General features: G+C 49.5%; 1 protein-coding gene across 2 annotated transcripts; it reads left to right on the top strand.

Annotated features, from left to right (window-relative positions):
• Nucleotides 1-51: 51 nt before the first annotated feature.
• Kat14 (lysine acetyltransferase 14) lies at nucleotides 52-20278 on the top strand. Of its 2 annotated transcripts, none has more exons than XM_003476507.5 (10): nucleotides 52-314; nucleotides 2301-2419; nucleotides 5543-5664; nucleotides 7072-7253; nucleotides 9526-9942; nucleotides 10018-10586; nucleotides 15770-15906; nucleotides 16588-16763; nucleotides 18137-18327; nucleotides 19686-20278. In XM_003476507.5, exons 1-10 carry the CDS (start codon nucleotides 56-58, stop codon nucleotides 19857-19859), a joined length of 2346 nt encoding a protein of 781 aa, XP_003476555.1. In that variant the 5' UTR covers nucleotides 52-55; the 3' UTR covers nucleotides 19860-20278. The 2 variants fall into 2 exon arrangements, with proteins under 2 accessions (XP_003476555.1, XP_013015318.1); XM_013159864.2 differs by having other exon boundaries at nucleotides 176-314; nucleotides 2350-2419.
• The last annotated feature ends 6768 nt before the right edge of the window (nucleotides 20279-27046 follow it).

Genomic DNA, 27046 nt, shown 5'->3' with positions numbered 1-27046 from the left:
GCTGCTGTCCAAGGGAGGAGGCCCCCAGCTGCTCCCTGTACTTCTGCCCAGTGTGATGGAGAGCAGCGTCCACCTGAGCGGCCTGCTGAGCCGCCATGATGACGAGGCCACCAGGACATCCACCTCCGAAGGGCTAGAGGAGGGCGAGGTGGAAGGTGAGACCCTCCTCATCGTCGAGTCAGAGGATCAGGCCTCTGTGGACTTGTCACACGACCAGAGCGGGGACTCTCTCAACAGCGACGAGGGCGACGTGTCGTGGCTGGAGGAGCAGCTGTCCTACTTCTGTGACAAGTGCCAAAAGTGGATCCCAGCCAGTAAGGAGCTTCTCAGTCCTTTGTTCTGTCAGTCCCTGGGTGAAGGTTTGCTCTTCCAGCCATAAAGGAAACGTGGGTGTCCACTAGACCCAAATGAAACAGTCGGCTTTATATTCATTGTTAGTTTAGTTGATCAAATTCAAGTTTCTATAAGATACATTTGTACTGATAAAAATTATTGTCAATCTCTATCCCATTGTTAAATTAACATTCCTGATGGTAACCCAATAAAAATTAGAAAATTCGAAATCCTGTGTTACTTAAGGAATTAACCGCATTTTTCTTTTATTTTTTTTTTGGAACCGGGGATCGAACTCACGACTGTACACTTGCAAGGCAGGCACTTATGCCGCTGAGCTAAATCCCCAGCCCCGACCACATTTTTCTTAGCAAGAGTATTTTATAGATTGGGGGCCGAATTCTAGCCCCAGTTTAGAATTAAAGCTCTTAAAGATTCCTGCATTTTGAGCTGGGCATGGTGGCCCATGCCTGTAATCCCAGCACTTGGGAGGCTGAGGCAGGAGAATTGTAGTAAGTTCAAGACCAGCCTGGGCTACAAAGTGAGCTCAAGACCAGCCTGAACTGCAGAGTGAGACCCTGACAAAAGGAAAAAAAAAAAAAATTCCCCTGCTCCACTCAGCTCATGTGGGAAATCCCACAGTCTGTTGAGCCAGGGTTGGAATTTGCTTAAAGATGTTGAAGCCCTGCCTGGGGGGCCCCTCTTGTTTCCCACTCAGGGTTGGGGGGTGTGGTGTGGTGTGTGTGTCCTCCCTTACCTGGTGACAAGAATCACCCTCTGGAGTTTCCAGCTACCCCTGCTTAGCCCTCGAGCTTGCTTTGCCAGCCGCCATGTGATCGCCAGCAGCTCAGGCTCTCTCCAGGCAAGAATAGCAAGGGCTATGGGAAGTGCTTTGTGCCAGAGGATTCCTCAGAGAGAACAGAGCTGTATGAAATGGGATGTTTTCTGTAGACGTTTTTGGTGAAGTGCGTTCAACTAATCAGATTAATACTAATTTAGTAAGACTAATGTAAGAGGGGCTGGGGATTTAGCTCAGCGGCATAAGTGCCTGCCTTGCAAGCAGGCAGTCGTGAGTTCGATCCCTGGTACCGATAAAAACGAAAAAGACAAAAAAAAAAAAAAAAAAAAAAGACTAATGTAAGACTAAGGCTGGGCATAGTGGTGCATGCCTATAATTCCAGCGGAGGCAGGAGGATCTCCATGAGTTCAAGGCCAGCCTGAACCACAGAATGAGACCCTGTCTCAAAAAAAAAAAAAAATCCAAAGAAAGAAAGAGTAATGTTTTCCCAGAAAGCATGGGATGGACTGCTTCCTGTTTCTGGGTAGCCTGTGCCTGAGTCTGTGAGAGGTTCTGCCCAGTCTCAGCGGTTGTCCCTCCATCCTCCCAGGGTCAATGTTCACCTGCCCTGTGTGGCCTGGTACCTGCTGACCTCTGTCCCTACACAGATGCAAAGCCACTCTCAGCCCGGGTCTCCGCACCCTGTGTATTCCCTGCAGCTACATCTCTCTGGCCCCCAAGGCTACCCCGCCCTCCTTGGACCCTGCTCCCCATTGATTGCCACTCACCCATGTCCCCTGCTTCTCCTGTCTCCCTCCTTTGGGGTGGGTATCCAGCTCCTAGGCCTTCATTCTGCCCCTTTCGCTTCTGGCCACTGCCAAGCTCCCCTTAGACCCTGTGGTTCTGTGCGGGCACTCCAGGCTCCACTGGAGCAGAGTCCCTGTCCCAGTGGTTCCAGGTGTCCGAAAACCGCAGGGTGTAATGTGGCTTGTTTTCCCCTGTGTCGGCCCAGGACAGAGCAGTGGGGACACCCCATTCTCCTATAGGTCTGGCCTTAGTGGAGCCACAGCCTCTGAACAAAGGAGTCCCTGGGCATGTGCACTGGATGGCCCTATAAGGGCTGAGCAGCAGCGTTTGGGTAGCAGCCACTCTGGAGCCGCCTGTGATGTGACTTCTGTTTTTCTCCTAGGTCAGCTGAGGGAACAGCTCAGTTACCTTAAGGGTGATAACTTTTTCAGGTTCACTTGTGCTGACTGCTCTGCAGATGGCAAGGAGCAGTACGAGCGGCTGAAGCTGACATGGCAGCAGGTAAGCAGAGGGGTTCAGGTTGGAGGGGCCTGTGGGAGCTTTTGGATTGACTGTCGTTTGTTAGAGCGGAGGTCTCACTATGTACTTCAGGGTGGTTGTTAACTCCCTGCATAGGCAAGGCTGGCCTCAAATTCAAGGCTATTCTCTTGCCTCAGCCTCCCGAGTGCTGGGATTACAAGTCTGTGCCACCACACCTGACTGGGGACTTTATTTCACAGTGAAAAGACAATATGGAATATTTGGAGATATGTTTTTGGAAAAAGTACTCAACTGCTAACCCAGTGAACTGGGTTTGAGATTCTTGGAAATCTCATATGCTTTGTTAATATGTAATGCCAAATTCTGATTTTAATTAGTGAATTAATTTTTGCCATGTTGGAGTTTGAACTCAGGGCTGTCACTCTGAGCTACATCTCCAGTTCTAATTTTTCTTTTTAATTGCCCAGGCCAAAATTGAACATGTGACCTTTTTGCCTCAGCCTCCCAGAAGCTGGGATTACAGGTGTTCACCCGCCATGGACAGCAAATAGGAAATGAAGTTCACATGTTTTGGCAGCCACTTTAGAATAAACCACACAACATCACACTGAAACTAGATGTGAGCCAAATATGTGTTGAGAGTGAGAGTATGTGGAGCTCAGCCTGCTTTGTTTCAACTTAGATGTTTGAGTATTTTTTCCTTGGAGAATACTTAAATCCACTTCTGCCTCTGGTGCCCACACAAGTCTGAGCCAACTGTGCTCTCAGCAGCAGCTTCCCACTGACTTCTTGGTTGTATTAATATTTTTGGCTTTGTTTTTATATCAGTATTTATTTATTTAGTACCGGGAATTGAACTCACGACCTTAAGCTTGCCAGGCAGGCGCTTATACAGCTAAGCTAAATCCCCGACTATATCAGTATTTATATGTGAGCTGGGCCTAGTGGCCCACACCTATAATCCCTGCACTATGGAAGCTGAGGCTGGTAGATCACTGCCAGTGGCAGACTAGCCTGGGATACACAGTGAGACCATGTCAAGAAATCCATAAAAAAAAGAAAAAAAAGAAAAACAATCCTATAGTCTTAAAGTCCTGAAAAAGCTGAGTTATGCAGACTCCCTTGGTTTTTGTGGGTTTTGTGCTGGGGCTCACACTCAGCTCTTGCTGATGTTGGCAGGGGCCTGGGAGACCCCGACCTGGGTGCTGTTCTGCAGCCACACTGAGTGCCTGTAGCCAGCACCTGTGTACATGGTGAGTACTCATAGTGCACCATGCTTTGAAGAACATAAACAGTTGAGAGATTTATTTCAAGTTAGTGACTTAAAAAAAAAAAAAAAAAACAGTTAAGAGAAAAATTTTAGATTTGCTGTTCTGGCCACTCTGATGTTTTTTGTAAATTGTAGTGGCTATAGCAACCCCTATTGTTATCTTAATTATCAGTACTTTATCAGGCCACTCATGAGTTCTGTCAGTGGTAGACACAGGAAGTCTTTTTTTGATTTGTAAATAAATATAGGTAGAGTCAGGTGTGGAAGCACATGCCTGTAACCCTGGCAGTCTTGGAGGCTGAGGCAGGAGTTCAAAGCCAGCCTGAACTATGAAACAAGACTCTGTCTCAAAAAAAAAAAAGAGCGATGACTTGTTCTTTAAATTGAGTATGATACACATGAACTGCACCATTACTCGGGGGGCAGTTGGGCAGCCGTGTTCTGTATACTTAACCATGTGTGTAACTGTGTGCCGCAGTCCAGCTTTGGGCTTCTCCTCCTGTCCTTAGCTTCACCCACACTGGGTCATGTCTGTTGGCCTCTGTGGACCTGATACAAACAGAGCAGTGCTTTTGAGAACTCTGATCATGGAGCCGATCGTGTTCCCTGGTTAAGGGGGCAAATGGACCCATGCGGCATAGACACAGCCCTTCCCAAGGGTCGCTGGGATTGAATGCTGGTGACACAGGTGCCAGGGACATTCCTTGCAGCCTAGCAGACTTTTAAAGCTTCGGGGTACTCCTTGGAAGAAGAAGAGCTTTTTAAGAATTATCCTCTGAAGTTGGGCATGGTGGTGCACACCTGTGATCCCAGCATCTGGAAGTGGAGGCAGGAGGGTCAGAAGTTCAGATCCAGCTTGGACAACTTGGTGAGACCCTATCTCAGGATAAAAGTTCAAAACGTTTAGGGTCATAGTTAGTGCAAAGGTTCAGCTTCAGTGCCCAAAACAAAGCCCAAAAAACTATGTAAATGCAGATGGAAAGAAATGTATGCAAAGACAATTATCAAAATGCTAAAAGTTATTTTATTCCTTTTTTTTTTTGTACAGGGGATTGAACTCATGACTTTGCATTTGCCAAGCAGGCACTTATGCCACTGAGCTAAACCCCAGCTTTTCCTTCTGTTTTTGTTTCTTTCTCCTGTCTCTGCTTTCTTCTTCTGCTTGTCCTTCTGGAACTAGGGATTGAACCTAAGGCCTCTGCATGGAGCTACATCCCCAACTGTGTGTTTATTCATTTTGAAACAGAGTTTGCTAAGTCACCGAATTACACAGGCTGGCCTCAAATTTGCAATCCTGCCTCCGCCTCCCAGAGTGCTGGGATTGTAGGCGTGCACCATCACACCCAGAAAATGTTTTTTCTCCATGGTGGATGTTGAGTGATCTTTACATCTCCTTTGTTGTTTTTCTGTTTTTAAGAGTCTTTTGCAGCAAGACTGTGTGTTATTTCAGGAGGTCATCTCTCCACATAGGGCTCTGAACCCTTACCTGTAAGGAGTAGAGGTGCTGGCTCAGGTGGGGAGCTGGAGCCCCAGCCTCACATCCTGTGTGCATGGGTGAAGCTCAGACCCTGAGCAGACTGAAAGGGTGGGCGCCATCCTATAGGCCGCATAAGCCGTGAGTGTGTGTGTTGTGATGGTGGCCTGGTCCACCTTCAGTCCTAATGTCCTCAGACGCCAGCAGGCCTCTGTAGGTGACAGGGAAACTGTACAGAACTGAGCGTAGAATGCTAGAATGCGGCTCACAGGCACTGCGGGGAAGGACCCACACCCCACACCCCCACGCCCTGGCCCCTTCCCACCCTGGCCCCTCCCCGCTGTACTCAGATGGGACTGAGCTCCGCCCCCAAGACTGCCCCATTCTATATGTGTTTCAGGTCGTCATGTTGGCTATGTACAATTTGTCCCTGGAAGGCAGCGGGCGGCAGGGCTACTTCCGTTGGAAAGAGGACATCTGCGCCTTCATCGAGAAGCACTGGGCCTTCCTGCTGGGCAGCAGGTAGCACAGTCTGCAGCCTCCTTGCATGGCGGGAGACTGGCTTCACTTGGGGCAGTCACTGAAAGTTTTGAATTCCAGCTTTCTTACTTTCTGTTGTTGTTTTGCTTTATATTTTGAGACAGGATTTCATTATGTGGCTTTCTAAACCTAGAAAGAATTCAAGTTTTTTAAAACTAAGAGTTAAAAAAGAGCATGCATTGTAATTCCAGCACTTGGGAGGCTGAGGCAGGAGCATCTTTGCAAGTTCAAGTCCAGCCTGGGCTACAGAGTGAACTCAAGGCCAGTCTGAACTGTACAGTGAGACCCTGTCTCAAAAAGGAAAAAAAAAAAATGAAAAATTAGAATGCAAGTTTATATTACAAAATTGTGAGTTTTTGTAATTTTGTTTTTTTGGAGACAAAGTCTTACTATAATTCGGGCTGTCTTTGAACTCACTATGTAGCCCAGGTTTGGTTTGGATTCCCTGCAATCTGCCTGGCTCAGCCTTCTAACTGCTGGGATTTCAGGTGTATGCCACCACACCCAGCTTCTATAATTTTCTCCTTCCAGAGGAAGGCGTGGCATGGTGTTTTTGAAGAGAGTGTTAAAAATTGAGCAAGAGTGTGATTAAGTAGGGTGGCCCTAGGGGCGGGTGGGTGAGCAATTCATTGAAGACACAGAACTGTGTCCTTGAAAGTAGATTACAGGAGGTCAGAGGAGAAAAGGTAATGGCTGCTGCTGGCGGCACCCATTTAGATTGCTCTCTTGGAGTCTGTCCGTTCTCGTTACCTCTGGAAGGCCATCTGTCTGTGTGTCTGTCTGTCTGTCTTTTGTTTTCCCCTGGTCTGGGGGAGCCAAACTAGAGGCCTGGGCCTGCCAGGCCCATTCTCCCCTGAGCCTTGTTCCTAGCCCCATTCTCCTTCTTTTTTTGGAGACAGGGTCTCCTTGTTCAGACCAGTTTTTAATTTGCAATCCTGCTGGGTATGGTGGTACACGCCTATAATTCCACCATTCTCGAGGCTGAGGCAGGAGGATTGCTGTGAGTCTGAGGCCAGCCTGGGCTACATAGAGGGACAAACAAACAACAAACCAAAACTCAAATGTGCGGTCTTGGAGTTGGGTTTCTGGTTCTTTGTGTTTCTTGAGAGCTGTGCTTCCTGGGCAGGGAGAGGGAGGGCCCCGGGAGGGAGGCAGGGAGGCAGAGTGCTGGGATGCCGTGTGTGCTTTGCCTGAATTACTTCCTCTTCCAGCCTCTGAGAGGAAGAAACTGAGGTGGAGCCAAGATTTGAAGCCAGGCAGACCCAGGCTTGCCCCAGGATCCCTCCACTGTGTCCTTTCCATCCACAGCCTGCTGTCAGAGAGGGTGTTGGGCCCTTCATGTGTCCACACAGAGTGGATTGAGTGCCACTTGCTTTTCTCGGGCTCCAGGAAGAAGACCTCCACCTGGTGGAGCACTGTGGCCGGCTGCCTAAGTGTGGGGAGCCCCATGTACTTCCGCTCGGGGGCACAGGAGTTCGGGGAGCCGGGCTGGTGGAGACTGGTGCACAACAAGCCACCCACTCTGAAGCCCGAAGGGGAGAAGCTGTCCAGCTCCTCGCTGAAGGCCAGAGGTAGTGTGGGGCACCCTGAAGTGCTGGGCGGGGGTGCAGAGCTGGGGTCTGCCCTCCCAAGCCGGTCCCAGACGGCAATGTCTTGGGGACATATTTGCCTTGTGAGCTGTCCTAAGTAGTAAGTGAAACATATTTGTTATTTCCTAATCAAGTTACCAGTTTATAAATTTCCTCTGGCATTTGAAAGAGCCAAGATTTTCAATCTGATTTTTAAAAAATTACTATGGAATTTTTTTTTTTTTTTTTTTTTTTGGTCTTTTTGAGACAGGGTCTCGCTATGCAGTTCAGGCTGGCCTTGGGCTCACTTTTGTAACCCAGGCTGGTCTTGAACTTGCAACAATCCACCTGCCTCAGCCTCCTGAGTGCTGGGATTATAGGAGTGCATCACCACACTGGCTGATTTAGTTTAATTTTTTGAGACAAGGTCTCATTGTGCAGTTCAGGCTGGCCTTGACTTCATTATGTAGCCCAGGTTGGCCTCAAACTCCAAGCAATCCTCCTCCTTCAGTCTCTCAAGTGCTGGGATTACAGGGTGAGCCACCATGCCTAGCTCTGTTAGGGAAATTTAAAACATGCAGTGCAGAGGCAGGGAGAATGATGTGTTGAGTTCCCGGGTATAGCCGTCTCACTTGTCTCCATTCCTGGATCTTCCCCCAGCCTGGCACCGCTCCTCACCCTCAGATTATTCCAAGTCTCCATAAACTGTTCCGACAGGCCTTGAATTTGTAGTATCCTGCTTCAACCTCCTCAGTGGCTACTTTTTTCTTAAATATTTTTCAGTAGTTACCTTTTTTTGTTTGTTTGTTGTGGGGAATCAAACTCACAACCTTGCACATGCCAAGTAGGTGCAGACACTTAAGCCACTGAGCTAAATCCCCAGCCCAATTAGTAGTTATCTTCTAAGAGATAGAAATACTTTCATTCTTACAGCCTAACCATCATGCTGTTTTACATTCTTTTTTTTTTTTAACTTTCAGTACCAGGGATCAAACTCACGACTCCCTGCTTACAAGGCAGGTACTTATGCCACTGAGCTAAATCCCCAGCCCCTGTTTTACATTCTTAAAAAATCAGCAGTAAGCATGTTTTCTCACACTGACCTGATGCTTTTCCTAAGAAGTTTTCAGTAGGTCGAGGTGGTGCATGCCTGTAATCCTACCTAGCTGGGATGCTGAGACAGGAGGAGCAAAAGTCCTCGTCTAGGCTGGGCAACTTGTCTAGAATCTGTGTCATCCCCAAAGTGCTGGGAATACAGACATACACCACCGGCCCTGGCAAGCTTGTGCATTTTAAAAATACTTAACTGGAAAACTCAGAAACAGGAAATTTGAAAGTCCCTGCTCCTGTTCCCTCCTGGAGTTTACTCCACAGAGGGGCCGCTGTTGCCACTTATGCATGCTTTAGAGATGGTTGCATTTTAAGTGGTTTTTTGTTGTTGTTATTTTTGTTTTTTAGAAAAAACATTTTAAAAATCTCTTAATATTCCCCATTTTTCCTCATGTATCTGTTCATCTTCCCATTCTAATCCATCTGGATATGCCCTACCCATTACATAGATTTTTGGTAGCATATTAAATGATTCTATGTTCATGGGCACTTTGATTCTTATGCCCTTTTCTGTTATTTTATGCAGTGCTAGAATTATTCAAATTTGTATGCATGTGCAAATTGTAAATTTCTGGAAGCAGTTGTGCCATATCCAACAGCATATTCAGTCAAAATTTTTATTATTTTTGCCAAGTTACCCTTTTGAAAGCTGTAATAAAATGTCTACCACAGTAACAAGTCATGAGAACACTCCTTTCCCCATACTCTTGCTCATCATTCTCAAACGCTGGGTTTTTGTTTTTTATATTTTGAGACAGTACCTCGAGGTGTAGCCCAGGGTGGTCTGGAACTCACAGACCTGCCCTGTGCTGGGATTATAGGTCTGTGCTACCACAATGGCCACTGCGAAACCTCTCGTTTTACCAATTCCAATAGGTGAAAAACAACAGTAGTTAGAAGTTTAAATTTGCTTTGTAACTGTTTTGTTCTTTTTTTGGTGCAGGGAATCAGGCTCAGGACCTTGCACATGTCAGGCAGACACTGTGCCCCCCAGCTATTCCCCTAGCCCTATAACTGTTCTCTTAAGCGATGTCTAAGCCTGTAGTTTAGGGTGTTTGGGGGATATTTCTTCATGCAGAGCCCGGTGTGACACATGGTGGCACTCCTGGGAAGAGAGTTGGGGGGAATGGCGTTCTAAGACATTGCCCCTGTGCTTTTGCGGCAGCCTCAAAGCCTGTGCTGGACCCCATCATCACAGTGGAGGGGCTCAGGAAGCGAGCTGGCCGGAACCCTGTGGAGTCAGCCATGGAGCTGAAGGAGAAGCGCTCTCGCACGCAGGAGGCCAAGGACATCCGGCGGGCCCAGAAGGAAGCGGCCAGCTTTCTGGACCGCAGCCCAGCATCCACCCCAGTCAAGTTTGCAAGCCGGGCCCGCCGGCCGGATGTGGTCCTGGAGCGGGGCGAGGTGATTGACTTCGCATCGCTGAGCTCCTCAGACCGCACGCCGCTGACCAGCCCCTCGCCATCTCCCTCGCTGGACTTCTCTGCGCCTGGGACACCGGCATCGCACTCAGCCACACCAAGCCTGCTGTCGGAGGCCGACCTGATTCCTGATGCTATGCCCCCGCAGGCATTGTTCCATGGTAAGGGGGCACGGCCAGCCTTTCCAGGGCAGGGGTATCTGTGGGCCTTGGTGACACTGCTTGTGCCATGTGCAGATGATGACGAGCTGGATGGCGATGGTGACATTGACCCTGGAGTAGAGGACCCGCCGCCATCCCTGGGGCCCGTGGCTTTGGGCCAGGGGTCCGCAGGCAGGAAGAAGGTGCGAGCCCCCGAGCACATCAAGCAGGAGGTGGACAGTGAGGAGGAGAAGCCAGACAGGGCCGATCTGGACAGTGAGGACACGGACTCCAGCGCATCCCTGCAGCCCCGGGTGCGGGACAAGCGGAGGCCACCCCTTCAGAAGGACACGCGGCCCCAGGGACCCCGGTGCATGCCCGCCAGCATCTATGAGGAGAAGCTGCTGCTGCGCCGGCTGGAGGCCTGTCCCGGCGCTGTGGCCATGACACCCGAGGCACGCAGGCTGAAGCGCAAGCTCCTCGTCCGGCAGGCCAAGCGGGACCGGGGGCTGCCACTCTTCGACCTGGACCAGATGGTCAGCGCTGCCCTGCTGCTTGTGGATGGAATCTATGGAGCTAAGGATGGGGGCCTGTCCCGGCTCCCGGCTGGACAGGCCACCTACCGGACCACCTGCCAGGATTTTAGAATCCTTGACCGCTACCAGGTGAGCTGTTGGGGGCTGTGTGGAGAGATGGGCATCGCACAGTGGATGCTGTGATGCTGAGAGTATTGAAGTCATCAGCAGTTTTAACCGGGCATGATGGCCCACACCTGTAGTCCCAGCTTTTGGGAGGCTGAGGCGGGAGGATCCTTTCAAGTTTGAGGCCAGGGTAAATTGCATAGCAAAACCATGTCTCAAAAAAATCAAAATTTTGGGGCTGAGGATTTAGCTCAGCGGCATAAGCCCCTGCCTGGCAAGCAGGCAGTCGTGAGTTCGATCACCAGCACCGATAAAAAGGAAAAAGACAAAAAAAAAAGAAAAAAAATCAAAATTTTGGGAGGAATATGTTTTCAAACTGTTGAGTATAAATACCTCTTAATATAGCTAAATGTTTTCTTTATATTAGACATTCCAGGTATAACCTAGAAAACCACAAATCAAATGTACTGAGGGAAGCTGTGAACGTGTGCGGGCTTTTTCTTATTCTCTAAGCCACAGCTGACCAGCCTTTGGCTTACTGGGCCATGTTGCAGAGGAATTGCCTTGGGCTGCATGTAAAGTATGTAAGATGATTCACGTGTAGCAGTAACAAAGTTCCCTTTTAAAATTCTTTATTCCAACATTGAAAGAGGGCATGGCACACTGCACAATGGGGGCCCCCGCACTGCCCCTACACTGATGCCTCGGCTCTGTGCCCTGGAGACCACGTGGCAAGTCCTGAGAAGCCCAGCCTGCCGAGCAGGCCTTAGCAGTGCCTTAGTCATGATCTGGGGTGCGTGGCAGGCAGGGCTTAGGTCCTGGGCAGGTGCACCGCCATCTACTCCTGGGGACTTCAGTATCCTGGGGAGGGAAGCGCCCTCTGCTCTGTCATTTTCCTCCTTGTTTCCTTAACTCAAGGCTTAGTGCTTCTTTTTTTTTTTTTTGCTTTTGGATATGTGTGAGTTTTAAGCTATCCTTTGGTGATTTGTTTAATTGATTCCTTTTCTTTCTTTTTTGAGACAGGATTTTGCTTTGTAGTGCAGGCTGGCCTTGGACTCAGTATGAACTAAGACTGTCTCAAAAAACCAAAAGAAAAGAAAAAAAAATGCCTATTGTTTTGTGTGTGTGTGTGTGTTTTGTCTTTTTGCCCATCGTCTCCTTTGCCCATTGCATGCTTAACATATGAGTCACAGTTATTTTAAATTCCCGCCTAGTGGTCTCAACATCTCTGAGTCAAGGCATCCTTCTGAGACTTGTTCTGTTTCCTCAAACTGATTTTTAAAAAAGAGGCGTGAAATGGTTCCTTAGGAGGAGCTGAAAGCGCTGCGTACCCCAAAGAAGGTATCGCGTGGGCAGGGAGAGGCCACACCGTCTGCCTCAGCCCAGCTCCCTTGCCCTCTGTTGCCCTCTGTTGCTGTGGTGCGATGGGCTGGGTCATGTGGGGCTGGGTGCTTAGTCCTGGGACCTGGGAGCCTATCACTCTGTCTCCCTTCAGCCCAGGTGGGAGAGTGACTTGGAGAGTGACAGTGGGCTGGGGTGGGGCTCCTGTCCCTGAAGACAACAGCACTAGGGAAGCTTTTCTGGAGGACTGGAAAGTGCTCCGTCCTACCTGAGCCTTTTGTCTCCTGCCCTGCTGGGAAGACTGGGGGGTTGGGGGTGTGGGGTGGAGGAGGGGAAGGAGCCCTGGCTGGGAAGGGAGCCCAGGGAAGGGTATGAGGCTGCCTGCCAGGGCTCTGGCACCCTGCTTCCCCCGACCAAAGATGGAAGTGCTCTGGGACTAGGTGGGAACTGGTTCCACTGGTCCTCCAGTGGGTCACCTTTCTCTCTATCCTCTCTGTCCCTCCACTCTGGTCCAGGTCTGGAAGATAGCCTTTTGCAGTTTGTTCAGCTTTTTTATTGTTTTGGTTTTTTGAGGCAGGGTCTTGCTATATAATGCAGGCTGGCCTTGAAACTCACTATGCATCCCAGGCTGGCCTTGAACTCATGGTGATCCCCCTACCTCAGCCTCCCGAGTTCTAGGATTACAGGCATGTGCCATCACGCCCAGCTGTTCCGGTTGTGCTAGCTAGGACAGAGTGACTCCTTGCATCCAGACTGGAAACCAGGCATCCTCAGATGTGCTGCTTGAATCCCAGATACCCTCGTTGCATTCTCTTAAACATACTAACCCCTCTGTACCTTCTACCTCTCCTTCGGGGTTCATACTGTGCTCACTGCCGTCCTTTGTTCTAGCCAGTGTTGCCTTTGGCTTTCCCAGGAAGCCCTTAGCCTCCCTCACAGCTGCTGCACACTTAGTTTCCGTCCCCAACACTGAGTATGTAGCGTTCAGTCATGAGGAAGAGACGCCCCCAACTCCTTCCTGCCCAGCTTTCTCCTGACCCTGGGGCCTGTTTGTCAGGTGTTTTCTCACTGGGATGCAATTCATTTACCAAATAATTCACCCCTGAAAGCTTACAGCTTAGCGGCCCCTCAAGTATCAGAGCAGCATCCACACTACTCAGGGCTTCCTAACTTGGAAGCCTGAGCCCATCGGACCACCCGCTCACCTCCCTCTCAGGCCTGTCTCCCCTGGCCTTGTGCATCAATGACTCAAGGTCTTTTCTGGTCCACATATTCCCCAAGGCATGAAGATAGCAGCATCCGCCCATGTTGCAGCTCACTTCATGGTGCTGCCCTGCTGTTTGTGCTTGTGACTCCACAAGCACACCAAGTGTGACCCAGTAACCCTCCTCAGCACACACAGTCCCTGTTAGGTGAATGCGCATTGTCTCTTGTCTGTGACCATTGGGAGTGATGCTGCTTTAGCTGGGGAAGGGGCTTCCTGAGTCAGGGTCCTGCTGGTAAACACCCAGAAAGCCAGCCAGGCTGTGCCCACCGCAGCACATTGTGGGGCTCTGGTGCCTGTGCCCCCTGTATCACTCTCTCTGGTGATAGCACCATTGGTGTGTAGTGCAGTCATCCAGCAGTTGGGGTCAGAGCTTCCCTGAGGGCTGTGTGTCCTGCCTTTGAGCATTCTTGTCTGTTCGGTGGATCATCCTGCCTTCCTGGACCAGAGTTTATGTGGGCACCATTTTTTCCCTTGCGCTCATTTATGTGTCTTGATTTTTCCTGGGAGTGCACCCTGCTCTGCCCCTTGGTCTTCCTTCGCCTGTCGGAGCCCCTCCTGGTAAGACGCAGGGGTGTGGGCCACTGCCTCCTGTGTCACTGTGACTGCTGGCTCTGGCATGGCCTTTTCTCCCAGAGGCTCTGTCACTGCCAGTGATGGCTCAGCTGTCGCAGTGGTGTCCCCTCACCTGCGCTCATGTTGCCTCTGGCATCCACTCAGCAGCTACATCAACTCTTGCTTCCCCAGAGAAGTGCCGCTTCTCCATATTGCATCCCAGCTTCCCAGCAGGTCCAGGAAGGAGCCTGGCTGCCCTCTCCTCCACCATGTCAGGACCCAGGCTCCTGCCTTTAGTTTGTCCCCATCAACTTGTTATTCAGCGAGTGTAGATTGGCTCCTTAGTCCGTATCAAGCACTCTGCTTGGTAGGATCCTTGTGCCCCTGGCGCTGACACCTAGGGAGGGAGGTAGCAGTGATAGCTCACTGTGCCCCAGGTCTCCCGGCCTAATGGGGCTAGGCTGGGCAGCTGGATGCTCTGAGGGCTGCTTTTAACTGAGACAGCCAGGAGTCAGCCAGGAACAATGAGGCTGGTGTGGTGAGGACACGGGGATGGCAGAGAAAGGGGGTGGCAGCACCTGGTCCTGCAGGACCCAGCAAGCTCCAGAGGAGCTGCAGAGGTGTCAGGGCCTGTGGAACAGATGTGTGTAAGTTTGTATTTTGTTATTAATTTTGGAATTTTGATATAGGGTCTTATTACGTATGTGTAACCCAGGCTGGCCTCCAACTTACAGTGATCCTCCTGCCTCAGCCTTCCAAATGTTGAGGTTCCAGGTACACCCCCCACGCCCAGCACGAATGCATGCCTCTGTGGTCATGTGAGGTGATGGTGCAGAGATGGACAGCAGGCAGCCACAGTGGTGGCCAGGCAGAGGGAAGGATAGCTTAGTGCAGGGGACAAGCATGGGCCCAGAGGTCTCATGGAGAGACTAAGCAGGTGCTGAGCATATTCTGTGGCCCTGTGGTTTGTGGCTGGGCTTCCAGTGTCCTGTGCTATGTCAGGAACCACCTGGAGCTTGGTGAGTTTACAGTTTCCTCAGCAGCTGTGGCAGACTGGCCACAGCTGGGTCTCTTGGGTCTTGGATGCCAGTGGCTCCTGTCCCAGGCCATTGCTCCTGCTGGTTTCTCTGATGGGTCACAGCCGTTCACAAAGCCATCCAGACTCCTGAGGTGGAGAGATCCTCTCTGCCCTGGACCTGGGGAGCCGCTCCCTCCTCTAGGGCTGGGAGGCATCCTTTGTGGGTGTGTTTGGAAACCTTCACCACTGTTTTAACTATTACTTTGAAGCTCTAAGCCCTGGAAGGATTTCAGGGTTGGCCTTTGAAAATGTTGGTGTCCAGGTTGAGAAAGTATGAGAACAAAGGAAGAAATCTTGCTCTTCTTTCAACAAAGTTATTTTCTAAGCTAAGAGCAAACTGATTCTACAAAAAGAACTCGGGTTTGTAAACATCATTTACCTCTTGGCACTGAATGACTGCATGAATGCGCCTCTTCATCTCCTGTCTGCACCCTCTGCTATAAAACGCTGATATTATGTACACATTCTGTTAGTGCACAGCTACAGCCCCAGGTATAGTCCCTACCAACAGCCACCTCTGTGTGACTCTTATTGATGAAAAGTATTTTTAAAAATCCAGACACACGGACAGCTGTAGTTGCTCCTGCTCTCAGGATAACAAGGTGGTCCTGTAGTGGGACCTGGGCTGTGAGCTCCTTAGGCCTGGTGTCGGTGGCTATTAGCAAGCGGTGGAAGGTGCCTGACATGGCCAACAGGAGCCAGGAGAGGCCACGAGTCCTGTGTTTCACTCATTGAAATGACAGGATTTATAAATAACTTTAGAGTTTTAAAAAATATTTTGCCTTTAAACTTTTAAAACCAGGGATAGGTTTCTATATCTCACTTTAGGTCAAGGTGCCTGCAAGGTTTGCATTAAAATTTGAATTGTCCCGGTAAGGCCAAAAGGCCTACTTCCTGCTACATAGAATGGTGATAAGCGTCACTTCCATATGGAGCTGATCTTTCTGTAACCGCTGTTTCCTTGAGTAGACGGCCTTGCCATCCAGAAAGGGCTTTCGGCACCAGACCAGCAAATTCTTGTATCGCTTGGTGGGCTCGGAGGACTTGGCTTTGGACCAGAGCATTGTCAGCCCCTATACTTCCCGGATCCTGAAGCCCTACATCAGGTACGAAGAGAGAATGCGAGGCCATTCTTGGTCAGGGTGTGCCTGCAGGAGGACAAGAGAGCCAGGGTATGTGCTGGTGGGGGCATTAGTGCTCAAACCCAGTTACAGACAAGATGATCCTTTGAAAGACATACAAAAACATGTTAACTTGATGTTTCTTTGTGATTATCATAATTTATCATTTGTTTTAAATATTAAAGTTGTATATATTTATTACTCTGTGGAATGGAGTAAAGCAGGAACAGTGTCTCAGTATCTGGCCTGGACGTTGGGACCTCTCTAAGCATGGGTCCAGGCAATAAACTGGAAGCAGAACTCCCTGGAGAGGCCCACAGTGCATGGTGCTGGCACTGTGGCGTAGGCCCAGTGTCTGTGGGCCCTGGTCCTCCCTACTTAGCCCTGCTTCCTGACAGACCTGTGGTGAGCTCGCCAACATGGGGAGCGAACCTTGAGCTGTTGCATTTCTTTGCCTCATGCCGCCCCCAGAGGGCAATGAGGGGTTTGGCCCATGAATTTCAGGTTTCGTGCCAAAGAAGTGTTCTAACTGTAATCACACTAGTTACCACAGAAAGTGGTGCAAATTAGTTTAAGATTTCGGATATATCAAAGTGTATTTCAGTCATCTAACTGGAAATAACCCTGGGGGTTTTCTTGACTTTGTTTATTTTCTATGTTCTGTAGGCGTGACTATGAGACAAAGCCACCCAAGCTACAGCTTCTATCCCAGATTCGTTCCTACCTGCACAGAAGTGACCCTCACTGGACACCTGAGCCTGATGCACCCCTTGATTACTGCTATGTCCGGCCAAATCACATCCCAACAATCAACTCCATGTGCCAGGAATTTTTCTGGCCTGGTATGTTCTCCCTCAAACCCAGGCAGATGGATTTTAGTAGACTTCACCCTGGAAGTTTTTAAATCAGTGTATGCCATGTGACCGATCCTTACAACCTTTCCTCATGGGATTTTTTTTGGAGGGGGAGGGTACCAGGAATCGAGCTCAGGATCTTGCACTTACCAGGCAGGTGCTGTGCCACTGACCTCTATCCTCGACCCCTTTTTCCTTTTTGAGACAGTCTTGCTCTGTAGCGCAGGCTGGCCTTGCACTCACAGCAGTCTTCCTGCTTCAGTCTCCCAAGTGCTAGGATTACAGGTGTGCCCCACCACACCCAGCTTCCTCCTGTGATTTCATGCAGTTTGTCTCTGCTGACGTAGAAATAGTGAAATTAAATGATTCTCACTATCCTGAGATGGAGAGGAAGCCCAGAGTTACAGTAATAAACAGCGTCCTTGTTGTTCCTCTTCCCGGTTGTTCCTGCTTCCAGCATAAAAGGTTCTCCTGCCCTGCTTCTGCCCTTGTGTAAGAATGAGGTGATGTGTGTCTACCACAGAGCACAGACTGGCAGCTTGGGCATGTACGGACACTGGGGTGTATCTTAACAACTCCATATGCTCTGTGTGTTTTCCTGATCCCTATCGGCAGCACAGCCCAAGGGCATTTTTAAAAAGGCAAATCCGCTGATCCCAGATTGCAGATAGGATAAGACCGTGGGCTTTGCTATTTTAGCTGTCTCCCAGGCCATCAGCTAAAGGCACAGGTTTTGTGCTGAGCAGAACAGGTTTCTGCTGGGTGCTTAGGAACCTGAGGAGGAATAGCTCTCTTCCTCAGACGTCCAGGGTGAGCCCCGCAGAGGCGCATCATGCCATCTATCTGTAGTTGTGTGATGGCAGAGTGGTAGCAGCTGGACATTCTCCTCTGGACTGACTGGTTCTGGGGCCCAGAGTGGGATTCTGGGAACACCTGTGACCTCTGCCTTTTTGCCCAGCATATTTCTTGCTTTTCACCAGGATGTGTTTTTGTCGCTGCTCTGTTGTGAGCTAGGGGCTTCCTGCTGAGGGCCTTCTGCACTGTCTGTGGCGGGGTGTGCAGGCACGACGCCCCAAGACATTCTCAGTGGCCCTGTCACATGCAGTGGAGAGGCCAGAGGCCCCAAGTGCACTGCTGCCTTGCAGCCCTGCCTCTCTTGCCAAGGCATGTGCTTGGAAGAGGCTGCTGACTATGATATTTCCTGAAGTTCTTGTGATGAGTTGAGTGTGTGGTGTCTGTGGCAATATCTTTGTGGAATTTATGGCAGCATCGGTTTGGGGATTTTTTTGCTCTAAGTGCAGACTTGGCCTTGCTGAGTCCTGGAGAGAGCAAGCCTCCATCTCTGTCCTCCCTTCTCTCAGGCATTGACCTGTCCGAGTGCCTACAGTACCCTGACTTCAGCGTGGTGGTCCTCTATAAGAAAGTCATCATCGCCTTTGGCTTCATGGTTCCCGACGTGAAGTACAATGAAGCTTACATTTCGTTCCTGCTCGTCCACCCCGAATGGAGAAGAGCAGGCATTGCAACCTTCATGATCTATCACCTGATCCAGGCGAGTTGGCTTCGCACGTGCCTTCGCATGGGCTGTGCACTTACCTCTTGGGGCGCCTGGGGGCTTAAAGGAGGCCAAGAGGCCTAGCTAGTCCTTCCAAGCATTGGCAGGGTAGAGCCTGGGGGCAAAAAGGGGGGCAGTGGTCAACACTGTGGGGCTCCAACCCCATGGTGAGGTTGCTGTTCGGCCCAGGGTGCAGGGAGAGCAGTTCCAGAACACCTGTGTTCCACGATGCTGACAGGGGTGCGCTGGGCCTGCTGCCCACTGTGGCCCCAGTCTGCCACTCAGAGCTGAGCTGAGCTGGGTTCCTGTTTTCACCTTCATGAGTGTAGGTGTGACCTTGCTGAGGCTGAGTTCTAAGACCGAGCTTGTCCTTCAACCTCTGCCTTTCACCTGTGGAGAAAACATGCTGTGTGTTTGTTACTAATGTAAAACAGTGTGGGGAAATTTGCTCCCTAGAACTTTTCTGGAAACTTTGACTTAGGAGCTGATAGCTATGGAGGATTCTGTAGAGTCCTGAGGTGGGCAAGATTCACTTTATTTTGTTTATTTATTTTGTTTTTTTGAGACAGTGTCTGTCTTAGTTACTTTTCTCATTAGTGAGACCAAATACTTGACGCCCAAAATGAAGGAAGGCAAGGTCTATGTAGCTTACAGTTTTTTTGAAGGTTTCACTCCATAATCAGCTGGCTCCAAGGCAGAGTGTTACAGCAGAGGGACAGCAGGTCATGGCAGAGGAAGACAGCGAAAGCAACCAGAGGAGAGGGAAGGGAGAGCCTCTTTCCATCCCTTATATTGTACACAGGCCACCTGCCCTAAAGCAGCCCTCACACCGTTACTCCCAGCATTGGGCTGTGAATCAGTCACAAACTCTAAGCTTAGCCACCTCCGCAAAGCCTGCCTCCTGTGACTACGTGAGGTTTTAGGGGGACATCCAGACACAAACCGTAACAGGGTGCTGCTGTCTAGTTCAGGTTGGCCTTGAGCTTGCTATGGAGCCCAGGCTGGTGGGTGGTGATCCTGGTATAGGCTGGTATTCTGTCTTTCATCCTAGAGCACAAATGCCTTTGGGTGGGAGGGGGTGGAGAAAGGACCCTGTCAGTGACCTGCGCCAGAACCCTGATGACTTAGAGGCCTCAGGTAGAGTGCGATTGAATTACAGTCAAACAGTGAAATTGACTAAACGTGCCTCTTGGTCCTTTGCCTTAGACGGGGGAGCGATGCCCAGGTCTCAGGACGCATAGATCACAGCAAAGCGTCCTGTGGCTTGAGAGGCGCTAGGTCTCCCTGTGTGTACACCAAGTTCCTGCTGGGGAAGGGCTGCTCTGGCTCACTCATGTGCTCGCCCTCCCCTGCAGACCTGCATGGGCAAGGACGTGACCCTGCATGTCTCTGCAAGCAACCCTGCCATGCTGCTGTACCAGAAGTTCGGGTTCAAGACCGAGGAGTATGTGCTGGACTTCTACGATAAGTACTACCCACTAGAGAGCACCGAGTGCAAGCACGCCTTCTTCCTGCGGCTGCGGCGCTGATGCAGCGCTCCCTGTATACGTGTGTGGGGACAGCTCTGCATAAGAACCCACAAGTGACCAGTGTACCCCATGGGTGCAGCCCCTGAGGCAGCAGTGGGGCGGCCTCACCACCATCACTCCATCCTCTCTGGGGTGGCTTCGCCAGCCAAATGTCACCTCCATCAGCGGTGCTGCTGCAAGTGGCTGCCATCCCCAGGCGCTCAGACAGAGCCCACCTTTTCCCATCCAGGGTGAAAGTGGTGGCCAAGAGGTACCCAGTTGCCCCAGTAACAGGTGGGTCCAGAAGTGGCTGCTGACCTGTCCTTAATAGATGCTATGTTGTCACTGAGTCCTGGAGGCTTCCAGGACCCTGGAGTCCTGTATCTCTTTTGCTGACCTTGGTCACAGCCTGAAAGAATAAATGTCCATGTTGCTTTCCCTGTCTGCATTCTTAACTTGGCCTTGGTGAGGACCCAAGGGTTCCTTCTCCCTGTGTTGGAAGCCATCTTGGGAGCCGAGCGGCCAAGTGGGCTTCTGCTTTCCCAGGAGAGCAGGTGGAGGCCAGGGTGGCCCTATCTGAGGACCTGCATCGCAGTGCCAGGGCAGGGGAGGTGTGTACCCTAGGAGCATTTCTAGAAGTCTGTTACTTCTAGAAGTACAGTCCACACTGGTGTGAGTGCAGGGTCAGTGGAGGCCTGCACCCTGAGTAGAAGCACAGCCATATGGCTGGCAGGTGAGGGTCACCCTGGCACTGGCAACAGCCTGGGCCCCGTGTCCCTCGTGTGCCATCCCCTGGCTCTTTGTTTCTCCCTCTCCCTTCTTCCAGGTTTTCGGCTTTTTAGTTTTTGTTCGAGCCAAAAAATAAAATCCAGAGCCCAGCAGCGAGCCAGCAACCGTGCCCATGGAGGTTGACTTGGTTGCTACAAGTGTCTTGAGAGTCTTCACCCCCTGGATGTGAGGCTGTGCCTGTGCTCCCCAACTCCTAGGTTCATGTTTGTAAGGTCTGAACACTTTCATTCATGTGTAGACTGAGGATGGTGCAACCGCGGCCCCCATCATGCCTGGCGCTGACCCAGGGCTGCACCACCCATGCTCAGCTCTGATCCAGAATGTAGTGACGTTTCTTCTGGGACAGGGTCTTTCTTTGTAGCCAGGCTGGCCTCAAACTCATGGCGATTCTCCTGCCTCAGCCTTCTGAGTGCTGAGACTATAGGTGTGTACCACCAAACCCACTGTTATAAAATTTTCACTGTGGACAGCATTCTGTTTTATTTTCTGGATAGATCCCCAAAAGTGGAACTCTTAGGTCAGAAGATGGGATCATTTTCATCCTCTTCTGTTGTTGCCAGTATCATCACAAATGTATTGGGGGGGCCTCACCTCAAAACTGCCAGAGTTAGGCATTATCATTTGTTTTTTTCAGACAGAGTCTTGCTATGTATTGACCTTGAATTCACTACGTCACTCAGGCTGGCCTCAAACTCTGGGTGGTCCTGCCTCAGCTGATTGCTGGGATTACAAGCATGCACCACCACACTGCATCTGGCTATTTAATTGCTTAACATTGTAGAATTCACAATACTGTCAAAGGTGCCGGGGATTTAGCTCAGCGTATAAGTGCTTGCCTGGCAAACTCGAGGTCATGAGTTCCATCCCCGGTACCAAAAAAAAAAAAGACTTGGTAGGCACAATACTGTCAAAATATTCTCTTGTGACTTCCATTTTGATCTAGTAAGTTAATTTATTTATTCTGGAACCAGGAATCAAGCTCAGGACTTCGCACCTGCCAGGTAGGTGACATTCTACTGAGCTATACCCCAGCCCCCTCCACAGTTTATTTAGATATGAGTCTCTGGGGAATTTCCTTGTGTCTCTACCATCTACTTGAATCCTCTAGGGACCATAAACAGACTTGGTGCTGTTCTAATGGGCTCCAGGTGCAGGCTGTGCCCTGCTGATGTAATAAAGGCCTCCATGCTTTAGAAGTGCCCAGAAGCATTGGGAGTGAGTTGCCATGGTGCATATGACTCTCTCAGATGGGTTAGAAGGAAAACTGTGTGTGTGTGTGTGTGTGTGTGTGTGTGTGTTGGGTGTAAAATGGTAGCAGGTGAATCCAAGTTAAAAAAAATATACAGGTGACCTTTGTTTTTTTGCTTTTATTTTTGTAACTTCCTGTAAATTTACAGTGACTTCCTCCCTTGGAAGGAATAAAATATCTGACACCCGAAATGAAGGAAGGAGGGGTTTATTTAGCTCACAGTTTGTTGAGGTTTTAGTCCATAGTACACTAGCTCCAAGGTATGGTAGTGTGGCACTGGGGCAACAGTTCATGACAGCAAAAGCAACAAGAACAAAGAAGGGAGGAGCATATGCTAAACTTCTTTGTGTCCCTTCTGTTGTATGTGGACCACATACCCTTGGGTGTAACACTCACACCATAATCCCAGCATTGGACCACGAATCAGTCACCAACTAGAAGCCTTTCCCCTGCAACCCAGTCAGGCTTTGGAGGGACATCCAGACTCAAACCATAACACTGAAATTGAAAAATAAAGCATACATGGTGGTACACACCTGTAATCCATGCACTTCAGAGGCTGAGGCGGGAGGATCCTGCAGAGTTTGCACTACAGCCTGCACTACAGTGAATTCAAGGCCAGCCCAAATTCTATAGTGAAACCTTGTCTCAAAAAGACAAGTAAATAAATAGATAAATAATAAATAAAAAGCAGAACTGAAAAGCCAATAACCTCTGTCACCATATCCTGCCCATCTTTGTATATTCTTATGGCTTGGATCCAAAATGTTCCCAAAAGCTTGTGTGTTCAGTGTGGGGCTTTGGAAGGTGATTGGACATGGTGCTAACCCAGGATGGGTCCATCACAATGGGACGTGTGGAGGTGCTGGGCTCCAGCATGGGCTGAGGCTTGGAAGAGGTCATTCTGTGCTCCCCACTCCTCCAGTTCCGTCTTTCCCTGTGTCCTGGCTGTCACCTTCAGTGAAATGGGACAGCTCTGTAAGTAGACCGGAAACCCCTGAGCCGTGCTCTTAGGGATGGATTATATGGCAGGTAAATGACGTTTCAAAAAGCTGCTGGGAGAAAGAATCACCACTGCTAACCTGTGGGAGCTAGCTGCTGGTTTGTGTAGCAAAGCTGATCACCAGAGACACACTGAGTACTGACTTCAGGCTATTCAAGCCCAGTTAGAGTTTAGTAAGAAGCCTAATAACAAGGCATCTAGGCTGGGGATTTAGCTCCGCGGCATAAGCGCCTGCCTTGCAAGCAGGCAGTTGTGAGTTCGATCCCCAGTACCAATAAAAAGGAAAAAGATAAAAAGGAAAAAAAAAAGGCATCTAATTCCCAAATTTGAGGAAAACAAATCACTGTTGCTTTACCTCTGTTTAGAGCTTTTATAAATGAGCATTTTGTTAATGTGGGCCTTCATAGTATCGCAGATCTACATGCTCTGGGGTGTTAAACAGTGTTTTTACCGTTACCCGAACTGTTGAGATTGGTGCTACAAGCCGAACATGGTGGCACACCCCTGTAGTCCCAGCATTTGGGAGGTTGAGGTTCCAGAAGGATTGTTGTAAATTCTAGACTAATCTGGGCTACAAAGTCAGTTCAAGGGCAGCCTGAACTGCACAATGAGACCCTACCTCAAAAACATCCCCCCCCCAAAAAAAATTAGTGCTACAGATGTGGTGGCACACACCTATAATCCCAGTACTTGGGAGGCTGAGGCAGGAGGATTGCTGTGTGTTCAAGACCAGTTTGGGCTACAAAGTGAATTTAAGGCCATCCTGAACTGCATAGTAAAACCCTGTCTCAACAAAACATGCTATAGGAGCCGGGTGCGGCGGTTCTTACCTGCGATTACCCTGACTCAGGAGGCTAAAGCAAAAGGATTGCTGTGAGTTCAAGGCCAACCTCGGTTACATATTGAGAACCTGCCTCAAAACAAAAACAAAAGGCGGGGGGTTTAGCTCAACAGTGTAACTGCCTGCTTGGCAAACACGAGGTCGTGAGTTTGATCCCTGGCACCAAAAAGAAAAACAAAACAACACAACCGGACGAAGACCTGGGTTTTCCCATGCACACGCCTCACCCCAAGGTTAACACACCACATGCTATCTCGGGACACTGACACCCTGGGGAGGGTCAGTCATGCCTGTGCACCCCATGTGATCTGGCCCCATGGTTTCCTGTCCATGAACAGGACAGAGTCTGAGTCACATAGCTCCTCCTCGGGAGCATCTCCCCAGGCCCCGGAGTACTGCTGTCTGTTGTCATCTCTTACAGTTCTGTAATTCAAATACCACCATCCCTTTCCCATTCACCTTGCTGTCCAGAAAGTTGTACTTTTAATTCCATTGATACATTATTGTAATCCTGGTGAATTAATTCCAATCTACCACCTCCAGGGCAACCCATGGTGAGAATAAAGACACTGAGATATATTTCTAGTTAGAGCAGTCAAGGGGTCCTGAGTCCAGTCCAGGAGAGGATACATGGAACAAAAGCCTTGATCCAAAGTCTCATCTAGAATTTATTATCTCGAGAAGAAGGGAGTGGCCCAAGGATGGGTGACACTCAGTGAGGTAGGAACTATATGAGCAACGTGAGCTGAGCTGGCCAAGTGAAGAGGAATGTACCTCTACAATATGCAGGGAAAGGTTTGTGCAGAAAGACCAGGCTGCATAACTCAGCTGGGATTGCATAGAAGAATTTAGGAGGCTGTTGCTTCAGTTGCTGATACATAAACGTTTGTGCCCTGAGAAGTCATAGTCTCTTATTTTGAGGCTTATACCCAGTGGACATTCCTGGAGCTGTTTGGCTCTGTCTTTCCATTGTGCTCAACCACTTACAGGGAACATGATGCATTGGCTAGTATTGAGGATTGCATATCAGTACCTCAGCGAGCCTTACTTGCATTGCTTAGAGCCAATTGACGATAGAAGGAAATGGCATAGCTAGCTCTGTGTGTCTCAGGACATGGAGACAGGACTCACTCTAACTAAAGCCGAAGCCGTCGTTCTGCATTCCAGAAGCAGTGCCCAGATCATCTTCTACAGCCTGTAGGATGGATGGGTCACATGTGGTCACTGCTCACCTCCTCCTGGCCACAGCACTGTCCAGAGCCTCCTCATCTTCACTGGGCGAGCACGCATTCAAGGCCAGCCTGAACTGCAGAGTGAGAGGCCATCTCAAAGCTAAACGAAGCATGAGACAAAGAGCATCACACATGATGTACTGAAATGTGGGGCTGTGCTCCCAGGAGTAACTTAGCTGGGGAGGAACAGACCCCCAGATCTGTATCTCTGTTTCCTGAGCAGGAAGGGGAGCTGTCTGTGTGTGACACAGGCTGGTAGCGCTCGGGGAGGGGCTTGGAGTCTCCATCTGTAAGCCCACCCTTCACAGTACTGCACCGTTTCACACAGAACACTGCAGCTATGGAACTGTGCTCCCGTGGGGGACACCACACCATCCTCCCAGACGGGAGTTTGACTGTGCCTGCTCCCATGCAATGTGGGCTATCTGGAGGCCACTCCCTGAATTGGCTTTTGGTGTGAACAGTGAGTCTGGCCAAGGCTGTGTACGAGTCTCCATCACAGCAAGCCGGTGGCATTGGGTGGGGGTGGCACCTTGCCAGTGGCTACAGTTGAGCCCGTGAGACTGTGGGGCTAAGATAGGAGATAAGGTCTCCACTGAGGCCTACGAGACCCCAGAGAAAATTCCTTCTCAGAACTGGCTAAAAAGCAGGTTACTCGTTAACCACAGCCTCCATCTGGCCATTGCTTCACTTTTGCAAGAACACTCTCTTCCAGCAGTTACGAGCCTTGCCTGCCTAACCACTTGTCCACAACATCCAGCCGTAATCCCCTCACCGGTCTCCTGTGATCATTAAATACCAGGGTTCTGGCTGCTTCGTGGCCTTTTATTCCCTGTGAGCACTGGGCCATCCCACATCCCCTTTGCATTGCTGTTTGTCTCTTACTCTTTCTTCCTCAGCCATGATACCTTGCAGAAAACTGGAGATTTAGCCGGGCATGGTGGCTCACGCCTGCAATCCCAGCACTCAGGAGGCTGAGGCAGGAGGATCATTGTGAGTTCGAGACCATCCTGGGCTACAAAGTGAGCACAAGGCCAGCCTGAACTGTACAGTGAGACCCTGTCTCAAAAAGACAAAAAAAAAAAAAAAAATTGGAGACTCACTGCAGGGCTCCCCCAAAACTGTCTGTTGGATGAGATTGTCACCCTGCCTGTGATGTCCATGTTTATTAAACCCGTGATACTTTCATTTTGCTTTAAGCACTTTGATTTTCTTTTAAGACTATTAAATTTTACAGTATTTTTTATACCCAATTATTAGCAATTTATAGTGTTTTATGTTTTTATATAGATCCAGTTTTTCATCTGGTATCCTATTTTCTGTATCACAGACTTCATTTACCATTTTAAGTACAGCAAGTTTTGCTGGTGATTTCTCTCAGCTTTTATGTGCTGAGAAATCTGCCTTGTTTTGGGGACAGTATTTTTGCTGGGTATATAATTGCTAGGTTGCCAAAGTTTTTCTTTCCACACACTTTTTTTTCCCAATACAAGGTCTTGCCATATAGTTCAGGCTAGTCCTTGACTCGCTTTGTAGCCCAGGCTGGCCTCGAACTTACAGCAATCCTCTTGCCTCAGCCTCCTGAGTACTGGGATTACAGGTGTGCACCACCACACCTGGCTGTCTGGCTGTCTGGCTTTCTTTCTTTCATTATTTATTTATTTATTGGTACCATGTGTTTTTGGTCGTGTCATGGCCTTTTGCTCCTCTATTTCTCCCTTACCATCTTACTTTGTGTTGAACAAATTTATTCTGCTGTATCATTCTAACTATCCTAATGGTTTTCTGGCTTTTTAAAAAAGATTCCTTCCAGTGGTTGCTGTAGGCATTCAGTGTGTTTTTAAGCCAGGTGTGGTGGCACGTGCCTGCAATCTCAGCACTTGGGAGGCTAAGGCACGAGGATTTCTGTGAGTTCAAGGCCAGCCTGGGCTACAAAGTAAATTTAAGGCCAGCCTGAACTGCGTAGTGAAACTCTGTTTCAAAAACGTAAAAATAAATAAATAAAGTGTTTTTTAACTTACCACAACCCACTTAAAGTTAATGCTGATTTAATTCTGGTAAACCATACAACTTTACCCCAATATGCATCCACTT

The sequence above is a fragment of the Cavia porcellus genome, unplaced genomic scaffold (assembly GCF_034190915.1).
Source record: "Cavia porcellus strain 051 isolate PalLab524CR breed Dunkin Hartley unplaced genomic scaffold, mCavPor4.1 scaffold_5, whole genome shotgun sequence".
Classification (NCBI taxonomy): Eukaryota; Metazoa; Chordata; class Mammalia; order Rodentia; family Caviidae; genus Cavia; species Cavia porcellus.
The sequence above is the reverse complement of the archived record's forward strand: the minus strand, read 5'-3'. Positions and strand labels throughout refer to the sequence as shown.

Excerpts from the sequence above, each read along its gene's own strand:
- Kat14 (XM_003476507.5), top strand. The coding sequence starts at position 56 with ATGGAGAGCAGCGTCCACCTGAGCGGCCTGCTGAGCCGCCATGATGAC. Across the intron at positions 15,907-16,587 it reads ATCCTGAAGCCCTACATCAG|GCGTGACTATGAGACAAAGC; the intron begins GTACGAAGAGAG and ends TATGTTCTGTAG. Across the intron at positions 16,764-18,136 it reads CCAGGAATTTTTCTGGCCTG|GCATTGACCTGTCCGAGTGC; the intron begins GTATGTTCTCCC and ends CCCTTCTCTCAG.